General features: G+C 51.2%; 7 protein-coding genes across 7 annotated transcripts; 3 read left to right on the top strand and 4 right to left on the bottom strand.

Annotated features, from left to right (window-relative positions):
- Positions 1–4: 4 nt before the first annotated feature.
- Positions 5–2,582, bottom strand: LDB19 (Endocytosis regulator). Its single transcript, XM_062881743.1, has 2 exons — positions 1,572–2,582; positions 5–1,511 (listed from the first exon to the last, which is right to left on the bottom strand). The coding sequence occupies exons 1-2, from the start codon at positions 2,170–2,172 to the stop codon at positions 523–525; spliced, it is 1,590 nt and encodes a 529-aa protein (XP_062728796.1). The 5' UTR covers positions 2,173–2,582; the 3' UTR covers positions 5–522.
- Positions 2,583–5,367: 2,785 nt separating this feature from the next.
- On the bottom strand, positions 5,368–6,886 carry QC761_701560 (uncharacterized protein). The gene is made up of 2 exons (XM_062881744.1): positions 6,600–6,886; positions 5,368–6,544 (listed from the first exon to the last, which is right to left on the bottom strand). The coding sequence occupies exons 1-2, from the start codon at positions 6,731–6,733 to the stop codon at positions 5,569–5,571; spliced, it is 1,110 nt and encodes a 369-aa protein (XP_062728795.1). The 5' UTR covers positions 6,734–6,886; the 3' UTR covers positions 5,368–5,568.
- A 106-nt stretch (positions 6,887–6,992) lies between these two features.
- On the top strand, positions 6,993–10,754 carry RAD5 (DNA helicase rad5). Its single transcript, XM_062881745.1, has 2 exons — positions 6,993–10,369; positions 10,437–10,754. Exons 1-2 carry the CDS (start codon positions 7,110–7,112, stop codon positions 10,513–10,515), a joined length of 3,339 nt encoding a protein of 1,112 aa, XP_062728794.1. The 5' UTR covers positions 6,993–7,109; the 3' UTR covers positions 10,516–10,754.
- Positions 10,755–11,226: 472 nt separating this feature from the next.
- On the top strand, positions 11,227–11,706 carry QC761_701580 (uncharacterized protein; the record flags this gene model as incomplete). The annotated part of the gene is made up of 1 exon (XM_062881746.1): positions 11,227–11,706. The coding sequence occupies one exon, from the start codon at positions 11,227–11,229 to the stop codon at positions 11,704–11,706; it is 480 nt and encodes a 159-aa protein (XP_062728793.1).
- Positions 11,707–11,865: 159 nt separating this feature from the next.
- QC761_701590 (uncharacterized protein) lies at positions 11,866–14,597 on the bottom strand. The gene is made up of 3 exons (XM_062881747.1): positions 13,918–14,597; positions 13,404–13,860; positions 11,866–13,323 (listed from the first exon to the last, which is right to left on the bottom strand). The coding sequence occupies exons 1-3, from the start codon at positions 13,984–13,986 to the stop codon at positions 12,416–12,418; spliced, it is 1,434 nt and encodes a 477-aa protein (XP_062728792.1). The 5' UTR covers positions 13,987–14,597; the 3' UTR covers positions 11,866–12,415.
- A 484-nt stretch (positions 14,598–15,081) lies between these two features.
- QC761_701600 (uncharacterized protein) lies at positions 15,082–15,327 on the top strand (the record flags this gene model as incomplete). Its single annotated transcript, XM_062881748.1, has 1 exon — positions 15,082–15,327. The coding sequence occupies one exon, from the start codon at positions 15,082–15,084 to the stop codon at positions 15,325–15,327; it is 246 nt and encodes an 81-aa protein (XP_062728791.1).
- Positions 15,328–15,941: 614 nt separating this feature from the next.
- Positions 15,942–16,313, bottom strand: QC761_0112170 (uncharacterized protein; the record flags this gene model as incomplete). The annotated part of the gene is made up of 1 exon (XM_062873232.1): positions 15,942–16,313. One exon carries the CDS (start codon positions 16,311–16,313, stop codon positions 15,942–15,944), a length of 372 nt encoding a protein of 123 aa, XP_062728790.1.
- Positions 16,314–17,030: the final 717 nt, after the last annotated feature.

Below are 17,030 nucleotides of genomic sequence, written 5' to 3'. Positions count from 1 at the left end.
GAAAAAAAGCAAAAGAGCAATAGACTCTTATGTTCGTGTTGTTTTCATTGTGGGAGTATGTACAATATATATACACCTTTGTTCCCACTCTCTCGATCATGGCCATGAATCATGACAGATGCAGACCCTTCCCCTTTTTCAATTTCCTTGCCTCCCAACGCCCTTTTCTTGAATGCTCCAGCCGAGGAGATGCCAGACCCTTTGAAGACGCAACAACTCTTGCTCTATAGACACCAAACTGACCGATTGCTCTCATCCCCGCTCCTCCTTCCTTTTTTTGAGTCCCTGAAACAAGTCCAAACAGAAAAAAACGCCCAAATTGCAAGATTGTAGATAGAACTGCCATGCGTGCTGCTGACGCTGTTCCCAGGGGTATAATGCAAACAAAACAAATAAACGCCGCTGTCAAGCCCATTGCTCGCCGTCTCCCTTTTCGAAAATGCACGCTTGTTGACCATAGGGTGGAGGTTTCCCACCAGTCTGACTGCAGTGGAACGTCCGGGCCCAGCTGAAAGGGGCTTTTCACCTCCCTTCAGAACTTGCCCTCCGATGACCGCGAGAGCTTCCTCCTTCCTCTTCCACCACCAACCTGTGCACCGGGCCCGCTGTCAGAGCGCCATCCAGTGGCTCAATCATCTCGGCAATTGACGCGTCGCTGTGCAGATTGGTTTCTTGAGAATAAGCGGGCGGGCTGGGGGGCACATCTTGATAAATAGGCGGGGCTTCGTTATCCCAGCTGATCCCAATGCCCCCACGCTCCGTCAAAATGGTGCCGAAATGCATGCGCAGGATGCGTCCAACCCCGGTGTGAGTGACCAGAGAGGGCTTGTTCACTGGCGCCCATTCCTGAGAGACCACCATCTCCACCATCAGCTGGTGACTCACCTCGGTCCCATCCTGGCTCTTGGTATCACAGGCAGACCTGGCGTGCTTCCCTAGGCTGTACTCCAGCTCGAGCTCCACCTTGGCGTCATTGGCGCTGGTATAGTCACTTTTCCAGCCCGAGAACAGCGTCTTTTCACCAATGATCCGCGTGTCGCTACGAACGATGCCTTTCTTGGGCTGCGCACCCTCCTCACTATCTCCCAATCTGGGACTGTGCCGACCGCATGCCGGTGCTACCGTCTTGATCGTTTCCTCCAGTCGCCACGTGAGCTTCTTGAGTTTCCAGTATTCTATCGTGTTCACCCTTGGATTGAGCTTAGAGATTCCATCCAGTCGAAGTGCCAAAGTGTAGCTTCCAATCGGGTGTATGACGTGAGGGTAGTGCGCACTGGCCTTGATGTTGGTGGGAGGGAACACTCGGATGGAGTGATGTGGTATCTCGGATGCTGGGAGACTGCGTTTGACATCGAGCACCTTTTCGAGCCTGATGGGCGGTACCGGGGTGATGCCGTTGCTCCTGGGAATGGCTTCGGCTTTGAACTCGTATGAGATCGAGACGAGAGGAGTTTCCATGCTGGCAGGTAAATGGCCCTCCATGAGCACAGAGAATGGGAACGAATGTTGGCCTAATGTGACACGGTGTCAGCTTATGAGATTTGCAAGGCCACATCTCAAACATCACCTACCTCTCATCATCACCAAGGGGTGCTCGAGCATAGACCATTTTTTGATCTCGGTACACTGACTGGTGCACTCGGCACAATGGTTGGCAAAAGGCTTCTTTTGCGATACCCGGATAGTGAGCGTCGCTGTAAACGATTCGATCTCCAGGACTTCATCCTTGATGTGGAGAAAGAGCTGCCCGGATAGCAGAGCGCCGGTGCTGTTCTCGGCATTCCCGTACATGACGATGGGCGGAGACTCGAGCTTCCAGTCCAGCGAGGCGGGGGTGTGTACATGGCTCTCCTTGTTGGACCGCCCAAAATGCATGCCGGGAAACGAGAGCCGGTGGTGGTGCCCATGATCCTTTTCTTTGTGTGAATCCGAGGTAAAACTGCTGGTCCGGGAGTCGCCCATCTTCAAGCGGGGAACGTAGGGCGGAGCATGGGAATCGTCAAGCTCCTCTTCAGATGTATAGGCCACTAGCTCTGAGCCCGTACTTCTTCCGTTGCCGGGTGGGGAAGCCCGTCTCCGGGAACCCGAGGATGACTTTTTGGTGAAATTCGAAACTTGGTGCTCCAGGGAATGGGTCGACGACCGGAAGAAGTTGGCTACCCGGTGTGGCATGTTGGCTGTTCTATTATTGATTTCCAAGTTAGGGAAGCCCCTGCCAATGGCGGGGTGGGCTCGGGGCAGGCACGGGGCTACTACCGGCTGCAGGCGGCCTGCTGCTGGATACGCCGCTTCTGCTGAGGCCTAGAAAGGCCTAGAGAATGCGGGGAAGGTGTCACGGGAGGATAGGTAGCTCGAGCGCTCCGCGCAGTGTGTGTGTCAGAGCTGCCGTGTCACCTGCGAAAGCCAAAACTGCTGAAAGTGGTCCAGTTGCTAGGTGTTGAGGTGGCGCCCTTGGTTTTCGTGGAAAATCCTCGTTGCGGTGGTTTTCCCTGTCTCCAATATCCATGAAATGTCAACAAGAGGTAGTTCGCCTTCGACGCGTGGTATTTAATCGAGTGTCCGTGGCTCGTTTTTTGACTGGAAAGTGAAGATGGGGTCAGCCAGTGGTGGGATAACGTCTATGGTCTGAAAGAGCACAGCTATAAATCTACCAACAATTCCTCAGGTCTGACGCAAGAGCAGGATGCAGGCTCGTCAGAGTATTTGTATGTCCCCGGGGACCAGTCCGGCCTTTTCCATCAAGTAATTATGTGTAATAGATGGCCAGGGCTTAAAGGGTTCCACCTGGACAGCCCACCACCGACTGAGCGAGCGGCAGGGCCGCGAACAAAACCGACCAGCTGGACCTTGTTGCTCCGCCATCGATCGATCCCTTTTGTTGTGTGAACCTTGTAGCCCACTTCCGGTCCACATCGTCTTGACAGCATGAGTCCAGGAAAGGCTTCTCATCATTGCGCAGCCAGAGTAGCACTTGTTTTGATGCTGTGTGCCCCGGCGGTTCTAAGTGCTTGATGAGTTTTGACGGTGACGTGGGCTCATATAGGTTGGGTGGAAAAATACTTGCACAAAGACAGACAGTGGTTCGTACCAAGCATCGATCTGGAGCACCCCTTACACTACCTCTTCCATGTGCAGAGCGGATCTTCACCTGGTCGATCCCGCATGTCAGGTCACTCCACTGCCCGGGCCAGTCAGCACCACAGTCGGTATCCATACCGAGTCCTCGCCGAAGCCGAGATCAGTGCTGAGTGAGACATCCGGAAAGCAAATGTCAATGCTCCGAGCTTACCGAAGAGCCCCATCTCTCCAGGGAATAATGAGGACAATGGCAACCGCATGTTCCAGGTCTGCGATCTGCCGTCGTTCCTTTCTTCCAACTTGCAAGTGAGTGGTGGACTGGGGCTGGAGGCACGCTTTTCAGGTCACGGGCTAATGCTGAAAGCCAACCTACTAGTCACAAGGCTTGCATGAGCTCACAAACTGGATGCCAGCTTTCAAGCTTCAAGCTCTTTGGGCTCCGCTGGAGAGACTGTCAAGGCAAAATCCAGGGTCACCCGGTGACCCAGTGACCTCTTCCCAAAATCCTGGGGCTCCACCTCGGGGGAAAATTTTGTGTGCGGCAAAGGTTCTGTTCCATGGAATTGGCTTTGTTTGCCCCATATTCCAAGCTTGCACCGACTGCTTGGAAAGCGGCCGAAGAAGCCAAGCGAGTCGAACATTCGTCCCCCTTTCCTTTGTCCACTGCAAATTTCTCGCTGCTCCCCGGCAAGCTGACGTTTGTTGTGCAAAGAGACTGAAAAACAAGAGTTGTGCGGGAACCCCTCGCCTGGATGGTATTAATTTTCCCCGCCATTTCTGCTTCTGCGCTAAGATGCAGCCCTATGACGCCATGCTCAGATATCTCTAAAATCTTCAACAGTGCGTATATCGTATCTACGCTCGGTACTGGTTATCCGCTAAAATAAATAACACAGGCCCTCAGAGTACCGCGTGACATAAATCATCCAAAAGTCTCCCAAAACCACGTGTCTCTGCCAAGTTCAGACTTCCTCGGAGATGGCATGTTCCGCCGGGCGTTGTGCGTTGCATCGAGCAGTCTGGGTGAGAGCCTCATGTGCCACCTGATGCCCAGATGCACCAGGTTGCAGTTCCAGTTAGGTAATTCCAGGAACCTCCCAGCCAAACGATTTTTTAACCTGCAGACCAACTCGGGCGGTTTACTGATGGTGTGTAAACGGAAACCTTATCAAAGATGTCATTGGGCAATTCGTCAACTCCAGCAACAAAACGCCATCAGGCTCTATTCTGAGTACCAGGGCACCAGGGCTTCAGGCGGCCTGCGATGGGACGTTTGAGGAAAAAAACTGGGAAAAAACCCCATTCATAATTCATGTGTTTGACGCACCTGAAATCGCTGGGGTCGGACAAACTGGCTTTAGGACGGCCGAGTCCGTGATGTCGGAAGGAGCCGACATTTTATCCCTTTGGCTGGGCAAAAAGTTCAATTTCGGTGGGGCTGCTCTGCCACAAAATAAGCATGTAAGTGACAGTGAACTATAGCACCACACTCGCTAAGGGTCGCTATAAGAATAGTGCTTTTCAGGTACCATTTCTCTTTTTGTAGCGCTTATTTAGCGGTTGTAGAATAGTTCGCTTAGAGATTGCTCTCCTATTGGTTCAAAAGTGGCCCCACCGAAATGGGACCTTTTTACCAGCCAAAGGGATGAGGGGGACCGGGCCGAAACTCGGAAGTGGCACCCGCTACGGGGCCCCGCCGACCCGGGGGTTTTTCCCCCGGACACCTGGGTCATTGACGGTCTCGCCAAAATAAAACTATCGAGTAAATATCGAGTAAACATTGAGAGCGCATTGTGGCCTAGACTCTCGACGATCCTCGGCTTTCATCCCGTATGCGAGTCCTGGGTCAGTGGCACTGTGGCTAACCTACTAGCTTTGCAAAATGCAAGGCAACAACTCGCAAGATAATTGAAATAACAGGATTCAGTGGCAGTGTGGCTCAATACTTTGTTATGTTGAGGACGTAAATACGCATCAATCCTCGCTCTGGGACTTCCTTCCTTGATCCATGGCTCGCTAGCGCCCTGTCAACGGATATGTCCCTGGATTCCCTGGATTCCTGGATTCCCTGGATCCCTTGGGTTGAGAACGAAAGGACTCCACCATGTAGCTGGTTCCGTTGACTTTCAACTGCGGGATGTGGAGTCTGGCAAGCAAAATTCTCTGATGCTCTCGCTGTGTTTCCCATCATGGTGGATTCTAGTCTCGGCTACAGCCGCTTATTGAAGGCGCGAGAACGACAGCTCAGCATCACACCTTGGGAGAGGGTCGAAAACCAGAATACAACGATGAGGCTGGTAATACTAGATTTCTCCAGAGCCTGAGACAACACCGTGATGGTCCAGCACTCATCAAACCAAAATAAAAAACGAATGCTTCATGAACACCGGCGCCCCTGGTTTGGCTCTAATGTAGAACAATTGGGTTCATTTGGATTCAAGGCAAACAGAGATCTCTGGCATCATCTACACAACTGCTCGTGACAGATCATCAAATTTGCTCATGCCTAAGCGCCTGCCATAATGACCAGGGAAGCTTCCAACTTTTCTTTACCTTGAAGGGGTCAAAGTTGGCGTTTTCCAAACGCTTCAGATAATCCCCGGCTGCAACAGCCTCCAGCAACACACCAAAGCCACGCTTGATATCGGAACCAGCAGTCTCGACGTTGTGTGCAGCAGATGAATACACATGTTCGGCTTCGCCTTCGTGTTCATAGTCGTGATCAGGCCCTTTTCCCAACCTCAGGTTCTTGAGCATCTCCCGGGCTGTAATAAGATGATCATTGGCACGCGTGGCGACGTGGAAAACAGCATCCTGAAGTCCCTCAGCGTTAGGACCCATTCGAAAGACATCTTCCTCTTTCAAGCCTGCATCCGCCATGACATCCAGGGGAAGCAGAAGCGCCGGGCTTCGGGTGCTCCCGAGATTGGCCCCTGAGGGACCCTGGATGGGCGTTGAAGGTGCCGCGAGCACTGGAATTCCCCGTAGTGTCGCGACAATACCGCAAGCTTTGCCAATATGGCTGGCGAGGTGATCCATGTGGACAGACCGCATGGGCATGAAAGCCAGCGTCATGTACATCAAGGTCGCGTAGGTATTCTCGGAATAGTCCTCCAGAGCGGCCAAACTGACGAAGGGCCTGTTCTCCATGTGCCGTTCCCTTGTTTTGAGAAACCTCAGCAGCCAGAATTTGAGAGAGCTGGCACTTCCATCCCCAGCCCTGGACTTCAATTGCGCAATAGCACTGTGCAACAAGATGGCGATAGGTTCTCGAGGCGGGCTTCCAGCAAAGACCCTCTCGATTGTGTCACGCCAGAACTGGATGCGCAGTCGGCCGATGGTGGGGTTGGAGACGGTTTCGGGAAGCCGAGCAAGCTCGAGATTGAGTGTCCGGAGCGCATGGTATGCATCGTTTGCTGACCGCGGAACAAACTGCCGTATCAAGTAGGTCTCATAATCGCTATGTCTGCAAAGGGGCGTCAGTCTCTTATTTGCCTCGAAGGTGGTGGATGGAGACGTACTTGAGCTGGTTTAGACAGTAGTCGCGGGACTGAGTCACATCGGCATCTGTGACAATGCCGCGACGGCATTCTCGAACCCATCGGGGGGCCATCCACTTCAGGCCATGGCCAGCAGTTCGAATCGACCGATACATAGATAGTGTTTGTGAGGCGCCCTAGCGCAGTGGCTCCATCCTGCAAGTCAAAGTCAAAACCCTTTCCATTCTGTTGCGGCGTTTTGGGTGAGGAACAGCAAACATACTGTGTACCTTGGGGATCAAAGCGATGGCCATTTTCGTCAATTGCAACGGATCGCTAGGAATAATTGTCTTTGAACTTCAATGACGAAATAGCGGGTCCTGACCGTTAAATTAATTAGCAACACGGTCACCTGATTTTGTGGATCAGCAACGCCAAAATTCGCGGTCCCGTTGACTCGGCGCGTCTTCCACATGCAACCATGCAACGTTAAAAACCACGGATACGTACCGCCACCATCCTCTTGCTCAGCGACACCCACCTGCTTTCAATATGGACTTTGCCGACTCAGACGAACCCCCAAACAAAAGACGCCGCTTCTTTTCCGGCGCACAACCTCAAGAAGAACATGCGACTCAATATGCGAACCTCTCGTCCCCACCACCAAATGAGTTCCCGAAAACTGCTGCTACTTCCGACATGAATCCCGCCGTGATAGCTTTTGACCAACCTACCTTCGAGAGCTTCGTTGGCGAGACCGTCAGCCCCGACATCATCACCATCATCAAAGAACATTGCGGGGACAATATCGAGAGGGCAATCAACCTCTATCTTGACGGCACCTGGAGGACCCTGAAAAGGAAGGCCCCGCCAACTGCCCCGATACGACCCGACCACAAGTCCCCCACACAAAGCAACAAAGCCAGTCCGAAGGTGCCTCACCAAACGCCAGCCACATTCTACTCGATGCCTGAATCACGCTATATCGGCGCCTTTGGTGCCGAAGGCTGGGCAACACGAAGTGGCGCTGGTCTTGTGAAGCATGGAGATATAGTCATGATTGAACGTCATAAGATCCAGCCTCCCAAGACCAAAGTACAATCCAAGCTCACGGCCGCTACTGCGAAGAGGAACGATGTGATTGTCCGCTTCTCTGATAGGACTGGTCGAGAGATCGGCCGTCTGGCAAAAGAAACCGCTGATTGGGTCTCGACTTTGATGGACCAAAAGATATGCAAATTCGAGGGCATATGTGTATATGCTCCTGACCGGCTTCGGACAAACGACACTGTTTATCTCCAGCTCAGATGTTCGCTCTTACGGTCTTGTTTTCTTGGAAGGGGGTTCCAAGTCGCCGATAATAGAGATGCCAGTCCGTTCGATCAAGGCGAGTCGACAGAGGAAAAGAGTTTGCGGCTGCGGCAGGTAGCTCTCGTCAAGCTCTTCCAGGAGATCAACCTGGTTCCAACCCGAGCCAATTCTGCCGCCGCCAAACATCGACGTCGAGAACTACTTCAGGCGGCCGAAATGGAGGATAAGAAAGAAAAGGAAAAACCAACAACCCGGTCAGAGTCTCAAGACAACCCATCCTCTTCTCCGAACTCTGACGAGAACGAAGATGGGCAAGAACTTGAGCAAGACCAGCTTGACGCGCTCTACAAGAAAGCCCAGTCATTCGACTTCAATACGCCCGAGGCCGAGCCAGCTGATACCTTTGCCATGACTCTTCGTCCCTATCAAAAACAGTCTCTGTATTGGATGATGGCGAAGGAAAAGGACCAGCAAAACAAGGAGCATGAGGAGTCTATGCATCCTCTTTGGGAAGAGTACACCTGGCCTCTGAAGGACTACGATGATAAAGACCTGCCCCAGGTCCCCGATCAACCTGCATTTTATATCAACCCATACTCGGGAGATTTATCTTTAGAATTCCCGCGTCAAGAACAGCACTGTCTGGGAGGTATTCTGGCTGATGAAATGGGGTTGGGAAAAACGATCCAAATGCTCAGCCTGATTCATTCGCATAGGTCCGATGTGGCAGTGAAAGCACGGCAGTCTCCTCCTCACCCAGTTGGCTTTGTTAATCAGCTTCCCCGTCTGTCCGTCATCAATGGCGCAAGTATCGCAGCCAACGCCCCATGTACGACCCTGGTTGTCGCGCCAATGTCCCTGCTGGCCCAGTGGCAGAGTGAAGCCGAGAAGGCTTCAAAGGAGGGCACCCTGAAGTCCATGGTCTACTATGGAGCCGAGAAAAATGCTGATCTCTTGACCTTATGCTCTGAAGCCAACGCCGAAAATGCTCCGGATCTAATCATCACCAGCTATGGTGTGGTGTTGTCGGAATTCACTCAGATTGCATCAAAAGGTGGTGACAGGGCAACCACTCGTGGTCTCTTTTCACTCAACTTCTTCCGGGTTATCTTGGACGAGGCACACAATATCAAGAATCGACAGGCCAAAACTTCAAGAGCTTGTTATGAAATTATGGCGGAGCACAGATGGGCGCTGACGGGCACCCCGATTGTGAACAAGCTAGAGGACCTATTCAGCCTCGTCCGGTTTCTGCGGGTGGAGCCCTGGAATAACTTTTCTTTTTGGCGTACGTTCATCACGGTGCCATTTGAATCCAAAGATTTTGTGCGGGCCTTGGATGTTGTCCAAACGGTCTTAGAACCCTTGGTGATGAGGCGGACGAAGGACATGAAGACTCCCGACGGTTTACCACTGGTTCCACTTCTGCCGAAACACGTCGAAATTGTCGACATCGAGCTTTCCAAGGCTGAGCGCGACGTGTACGAGTATGTCTTCACCAGGGCCAAGCGCACATTCAATGCCAATGTGGAGGCAGGCACTGTGATGAAGGCTTTTACCAGCATCTTTGCCCAGATTTTACGTCTTAGACAATCCTGTTGTCACCCTGTCCTCGTTCGCCATCTCAGTGCCAATGCAGATGACGAAGAAGCTGCTGCCGCTGCAGACGCGGCTGCCGGATTGGCAGACGATATGGATCTCCAGGCCCTCATCGAACGCTTTACAGCGACGACAGATGATGCCGCCGACTCCAACGCTTTCGGCGCCCATGTGCTGAACCAGATCCGAGACGAGGCGTCCAACGAGTGTCCCATTTGCGCCGAGGAACCGATCATTGACCAAACCGTAACTGGGTGTTGGCATTCCGCTTGCAAAAAGTGCTTGCTTGACTATATCCAGTATCAAACAGACAAGAACGAGTTGCCAAGGTGTTTCCAGTGTCGTGAGCCTATCAACAACCGAGATTTATTCGAGGTTGTCCGTCATGATGATGATCTCGATGATGGAAGGCCTGGTGATGGGCCGCGTGTTATGCTGCAGCGCCTCGGGGTCAACAACTCTTCTGCAAAGATTGTGACACTCATCAAGAAACTACGTGAGCTGCGGAAGGGACACCCTACAATTAAGTCCGTCGTCTTCAGTCAGTTCACGTCGTTTCTTTCTCTCATCGAACCAGCTCTCACCCAAGCCAACATGCATTTCGTGCGACTGGATGGTTCAATGAGCCAAAAGGCCCGGGCCGCTGTACTCGAGGAGTTCAAAGAGTCCAAACGATTTACCGTGCTCTTGCTCAGTCTTAAGGCAGGCGGGGTTGGACTGAACCTTACCATGGCAAAAAGGGTGTTTATGATGGACCCTTGGTGGAGTTTCGCAATCGAGGCGCAAGCTATCGACAGAGTACACCGGATGGGTCAAGATGACGAGGTCAAGATTTACCGCTTCATTGCAAAGGGCAGCGTGGAGGAGAGGATGCTCAAGATACAAGAAAGGAAAAAGTTCATGTGAGTCTCTAGCCACCTCCAAGGCCCCTGCAATCAGTTTGCTGACATGAGTTCCTCTTACTCGTAGTGCCTCGTCCCTTGGAATGATGTCAGATGAGGAAAAGAGGGTCCAGAGGATTGAAGACATCAGGGAGCTTCTTAGCTAGTCTTGATTGGAGGCTTATCTATCCTATACATTTTGGGCTCACGGCGCCTGTAGCTTTGTCGGTTTTGGCACATAGCTGCATCAAAGTGGCGTTGGGAACAGTAATAATATCCGGTGTTCCATTATCTCACTCCCTGTTGTTGCTCGACTAATTCAGGGGCATGACACCTACGGCGCGGAACTTCCAAGAATGCTGCCGGATTGATCATGAACCAGGTCGTCACGACTCTCATCTCAAGCACCATCCCCGGATCCATCACTGTCATCGAGGAATGAGGAACGGTCGGGTAGGGTCGGAATCAGGCTGGTACACTGACCGGGCCTTCTGTTCTGGTGCCAGCAGGATGGAGTGGCACTGACTCAACGACGCTAAAGCGGTCGGCGCGTCAAGCGGTGACCTCGTCGATCCCGGTAGCTTTCAGCCAAGCGTGAACGACTCTGTTCACTCAAGTGGCACCTCCGTTTAATCTGGCTCCGATACGAAACTGCGCAATATAAGTAAGTTATCATGCCAACCCGAACATGGTAAGAAGATCCAACAACCACGCTCCTTCTCCGCAGTCAGATTTCGCTGTTCAGACCACACACTCTTTCCAAATCGTACTACAAAGCACCTCGCACACAATCATTACAACTTTGAAACTGTCCGCTTCAGCCACTCACACACTACAATAACTGCCCCCATACACTCTTTCCAAACTAAATCACCATAATGAGGACCTCCGCTGTTTCCTTGGCCGTGTTCATTGTTGGTGCTCTCGCCAGCCCTATCAACATGGACATGGCCCATGCCGAGCAGCAAGTTGCGGTGCCCGCTGCTCTCAAGATCCAGCTCCGGGACACGGAGTGTGCCACCAAACGCAATGGAGACGAAAATAAATACAACCGCCACGGACACATGACGTACTACGAAGTCGGACCTGGTGCCTGTGGTCACGACGACAGTGGCAAGGGTTATACTCACAACATCGTGGCTATTTCATCGGCACTGGTGAGCGGTCAAGGTGCCGGCGATGCTTGTGGCCGCAGGGTTTCCATCAAGGGCCACGATGGCAAGAAGGTCACTGCCGTTGTCCGTGACAAGTGCCCTTCGTGCCCCCCCGGTGGGATCGATGTCAGCCCAAAGGTTTTCAAGGAGCTTGTGGGTAGTTTGGACGTGGGGAAGACTGAAGTGTCATGGACTTTCATTTAGATAATGTAACAGCAAAATTGACTGAACAGCACTCTCGTTATGTAGGTTTGTTGTGGCGGTCTGCTTTTTTTTTTTTTCAATCAACGGCTCCAACTTCGATTTTACTTGCAGTGTGACTCGAATGTAGAGCATGTATAATTTGGCACACAAACTGTTTGTTGGTGCAGTAAGCGTGAAGATGATTTAAATATACTGAGCAATAAATAAGTAAAATAGCTGTCTGCCTTGTATGTACGGTCTATGTATGTGTTTATCTAAATTGATATCAACGCTTTGGCACAATGCAGTATTAGCCATGTTCATGACCCGGGCGTCACTGCCCCACGACCGTTCCGGTTCTCATTCAGAACGAGAAGGCGATCATCACGGGGGATGATGCTTTCTTGCATGACTCCAATGCCTCATCCCGCGCTAAATCATCCGCTATCACAGTCGATAGCTGCCAGCCAATGCCTGAGAATTCCGCCCCTTGCGATCCGCGAGAAAGTACCGAGGTAGGTATTTTGGCCCCCCTGCGTCCTTCGCCATCCTATTACAGCTATTACTGCAGGCCACCCGGGCAGTATCTGAGCTTGCCACACATCTTTATTATAAGCTCTCGGAGTCCACGCCTTTAGCTCCTCGATCTCGGTCGAATAGGACTCATTGGGGCCACATGCTTCCACGCAACGGGGTTGCCAACCGTCGCCTCATTGTTATTCATCGTAGGCTATCGCGACATCTGCGGGTTGTAGGTGTACTGGCGGCTATCCCGATACACAGATCCAGGCTGACCGCTTTCGCGATAAGTGCTCTCCCAGTCCCCTTGGACTGTTGAACCAGCCAGGCTGGTCATATGGGATGAGTGTAGCTCGTCCCTCTCCGTGGTTAACTGTTCTTGTCTGATTTCAGTCGATATGAGCACATATCCAGAGCTTGGCAAAGGCCACGATACCCCGTTGCCCTGTCGAGAGTCGACGCGATGGTCATCTTGCTTGTTGGGTGTCACAGCGACACGGTGGTGCGAAGAGGCATCGAATTTCTCGGCCAGTGTGTCGTTCTGCGAGAGGACTCTCACGGTGCCAGCCGAAGTTTCAAGGCCCTCATCACGGTTATTGCGCCGTATAAAGGTACGCATTCCCGACATAGTAGCACTTGGGATCTGCGGGAGGTCGCTGAGAGACTCCTCGTCACTATGCTGTGCCCTTTTTTCCCGCCATCGCCTCATGCGTTCGTGAAAGGAAAACAAAGCTCGCGATTTAGGGCTCGGGCCTGCCGCTCCTTTCCGCTCTTCTGAATTCTTGTTCGTTTGAAATGCGAGTAAGGTGCGGAAAACAGTCAACGAGCCCATTAGCACTGCGATAGTGGCTTCCATGAACTGCCAGAAGAACTCCCACGGGATATCGATGCCCTGTGCTCCTTTAATTTTGCTGGCCCTTGTGATGGCAATACACACCATGACCAAGGACAGGCAGAGAAACATCCCAAGGGCCACCTTTTGTCGGGTCCGGATCTTTGCTTGGTAGAGAATAATGATTGGGATACTAACAATCATGAGGTCGGTGGTTGCGTCCAGGCCGGTCACGACGCCGGTCAGAGATATGTAGAGGATGTTTTTTGAAGGAGAAAAACAGGAAACTACTCATGATTAGTTGATGTCTATGCAAATGAACACCGCTCTTGACTGGTGGAAGTAAGAAGTATTGAGAAGAACTTACGAGCCTTAATCCCAAATTCGGAACACAGAATAAATGGCTCTGCCACAAAGAAAAGGTACGAGACGATGGTGATCCCTACTACGGCCCAGTAATAGCGTTGGACCCTTGTCTTCCAGATCAATTGCCGGAAGAAGGCGAGAAAGGAGAATTTGACGAAGAAGATTGCGGTCCATGCAAGGATGAGGAAGGTGTGAAACTGCTGTGTTGCATGATTCAGAAGGTCCATCAAGAGCTCCGAACTAATTAGAAAGGCTAGTGCTGGGTCTTTTTGGAGCGCGGCCGAGAGATAGATGCGGTCGCAGCTGTGAAGAAGCAGGCCGGTTGTCACCGTTAGGGCTGTGGCTGCCATAAACAAGAGATAATCATCCAAAGATAATCGCCTCAGCGTCTTGAGGCGGATGGCTACTCTTGCAACTACCGACAGGATGGACAAGGCAAAGAAGACGCCCACTGTGACCTGCGTTGAGATGTCAGCTTGATATATTCTCTTTCTCTGCAGGTGCCACTCATATACTTTAAGAGTGATCTTTTTGAGACTGGCATGGTCGTCAACAATCGCATCTAGTTCTTGCTGGGAAACCATTGTGCCTGGCGCTCGGGGTATCGACAAGAGATCGCGAGTGTCGACCAGGAGGATCTGGGGTAAGGAGCAGAGGAAGAAGTGAGGTGGGAAAGCCAGAAGAAGCTTCGCACTTCTAAACACCCGACACTTGGTGATATGCCCATTTTCTCACGCTGTGCCACTCATAAGTCTTACACCCACGTACTCATCTTGCACCCTTCGTTGCCAATCCCGCGGCCCACACCTCCAGTAGAAATGGGATATCCTACATATGCGTACACCAAAAAAGGCAAGGGGCTGGTTATTTTGGTCCACCTACATCCACCCAAGTGGCACAGCTGGCCACGCTAGAAAGAATGGGACTAGGGTGGCCTATTCTAAGTGGTCATTATTGTGCCACAAGCGTGCCGGGTATGCGCCCAACAGACGCATGTCGACCACAAGACGCTGCAGCGATCACCATCACCAGTGACAGATGAGGGAATATTGATCACTTGCAGTAGACAAGTGAAAATGCATTTGCCCAATCTTGTCTTTGTCTCCATTCATAGTACTGGTACCCGTTCAACAACCAACCTCCCGTCGGGTGCTCTTGAAGATATGACGCGGGTGAGATTGAATTTCATCTTGTGCAAGGCTCCAGACCACCTATATTTGTCGAGGCAAGCGGATTCTCATCGGTTCTTTTATGGGTTGCAGGTTATCAAGGGACCTCCAGTTAAGCGCTTATGACCAGCATTGGTGGGGGGCTCAATGAGATCTGGAGGCTGTGCCGATTCTGGGCCACAAGGGCTGGGGTTTGAATTGAACTCCAATGTAACCCCGCAATCCAATCGGCATTCGGGCACCAACTCACTGCCCTGCTGGTGGGTGATGGTAGGGCTATGTGCAGACCCAGCTGGCGGTGGCACAGTCTCACTCGGCAAGACGGAGTGGCGCAAGATAACCACTCAATACGTCGGGTTTCCCGAACACAATGTTGTACAAGAAGATCCAGAAACGCTGCCTTCGTCAAGATTCTCATCAGTTACCCAACTTGCTGACTCAACCTGGTGATACACCCAATTTACCTTGCACAAATTGGCCCCCACCGCCATTCCCATCCCTTCAATTATCATGACCTTTGCTGTCGACCAGGCCGACCTCGCGTGGAGCAAACTGTTGCACTCCCTCGAACGGGAGCCAGGTCCCCTACACAGCACCCACGAAGCATTTACTTTCTTTATCATACTATTCTTCCCATTCGCAGTCCGATTCTATGTGGAGCTGTTTATAAACCACCGCCTATATCTCGACAAAAACGCTCGACGGGCCCAATGCTCCTCCTCCAACCTTGTCATTCATCAATGTCACGACCGGTGACTTGCTTGAAGATACGGCTTCACCCAGAAAACTTTCGCAGGCGGAATGATTCTTCTTGACCGACTTCAATCAACCACTTCTACCATAGCTTCCTGGCCACATTGACCCTGAAACTATATTACCCGGCTCGTTCCAAGCATGTGAAGATGTTGGCCCTCCAACAAATGTGAGGCCAACAAGGGTCAGAAGAGATATACCAGTCATATAATCTAGCTAGATATTGCCACCCGGACCGTGTCTTCGGGGTATGAAAGGGCAAAATACCGCTGCTGTAGCTCGGAATGATAGATCCTAGAGGACCTGCTATTCCGTGCTACAAGCAACACATGAATGAGCAGTTCCAGGCTATGAGCCAAGCCTGGCAGCAAAGATACATGTAGGGACAACAAGCTAGAGTTCACGTCAACCATGACGAAGCATAGTGGGTGACAATAAGCGCGAAGAGCCTGTTTGTTGAATAAGACGGATGTGTGTATATAGATTGGTGGCTAAATGAAATTGAGAGACTTCGGAACTAGTTACGCAGAAGAGACGCGATCTATTCTTGCCGAACCAGCTGTCAACAAATCGACACAAGCCGGGCTCGGTACGACGGTTTGACAAGACTCTCTGGTTTATTCATCGATTGTGCGGAAGACTGTGAATGTGGCCTCTCCAAACTCCTTGTCCAGTCTGCTCTGTAGTTTATCAAGAGTTTCCAAGTCGGCCCCAAAGGTCATGAGGTCACCTGAGTCAGAGAGCTTGAGTCGCGTCAGCTCAAATGCGAATATCGTGGCCTTCCCTTCGCTGTCTCCAGTCTCAAGCCCAACACTCAGCTCAACAGCCCAACCCCGCCCTTTGTTGGATTCGGTTTTGACACCGGCACCGCGGATCGATTTGATACCCATTACCATGAACACAGATGCTTGGTTCTTGCTCGTCTTCAAAAATTGCGACACGCGTTCAGTCTCAGGTATGACTTTGAGCTTGAGCTCATCGCTAAGCATGAAGGACGATGTCTGCAAACCCCGAATTGAGTAAGCAAGGATTGGTCTTTTGCGGTCATTGTGGAATAGATCTTCGTTCCAGAGACCAAAGAGGTTGATAAAGATACTAAAAAGTGCCGTAGGATGGTCTGGTTCGTCGCTTCTATTTATGAAGTGGGACTTCGTTACCGTAGTGGCTTCAACTGAGGAGGATGGTTTGAAGAGCGTCAGTTAGGGGTGCACTGGATCTGCAATAATGCTGCCGCGAGTGATGGCCCCCTCAGAAAGGTGCCATCCCGATGTGAGAAAGTATGTGTTCCCCTAGACTGCTTGCAATCTAAGTCTTTCTCTGATTCTCAGACTATGAGGCAACAAGTCTTACTCCACCCTTATTGCCCAGCGCAACATAACTTTCTGCCAACATAAACCCTTCACCAACAGACCCTAACTCTAACGCACCAGTGTGGGAGTCTGGGCGTAATACTTTGTTTCTAAGGAACTCTAAAAGCCTACTCTTATTCTGCAAAACTAAGCATATAATTAAGCGAAAAGTATATTATCAACGATCCTAGAAATTATAAATAAAGGGTTAGGTAACGTAATTCTACGCTTAAAAAGAAAGTGTAAATTTATTACTATAGGAATATAGAACTTAAAAGAAATTACTATTTTTATTTCATCATTGAAAATTACTCTATATCTTATTTAATTTAAAACTTTTATAAATAAACGGAAGGT

Source organism: Podospora bellae-mahoneyi, chromosome 7, assembly GCF_035222275.1.
Source record: "Podospora bellae-mahoneyi strain CBS 112042 chromosome 7, whole genome shotgun sequence".
Classification (NCBI taxonomy): domain Eukaryota; kingdom Fungi; phylum Ascomycota; class Sordariomycetes; order Sordariales; family Podosporaceae; genus Podospora; species Podospora bellae-mahoneyi.
This window is presented reverse-complemented; position numbering and strand designations above follow the sequence as displayed.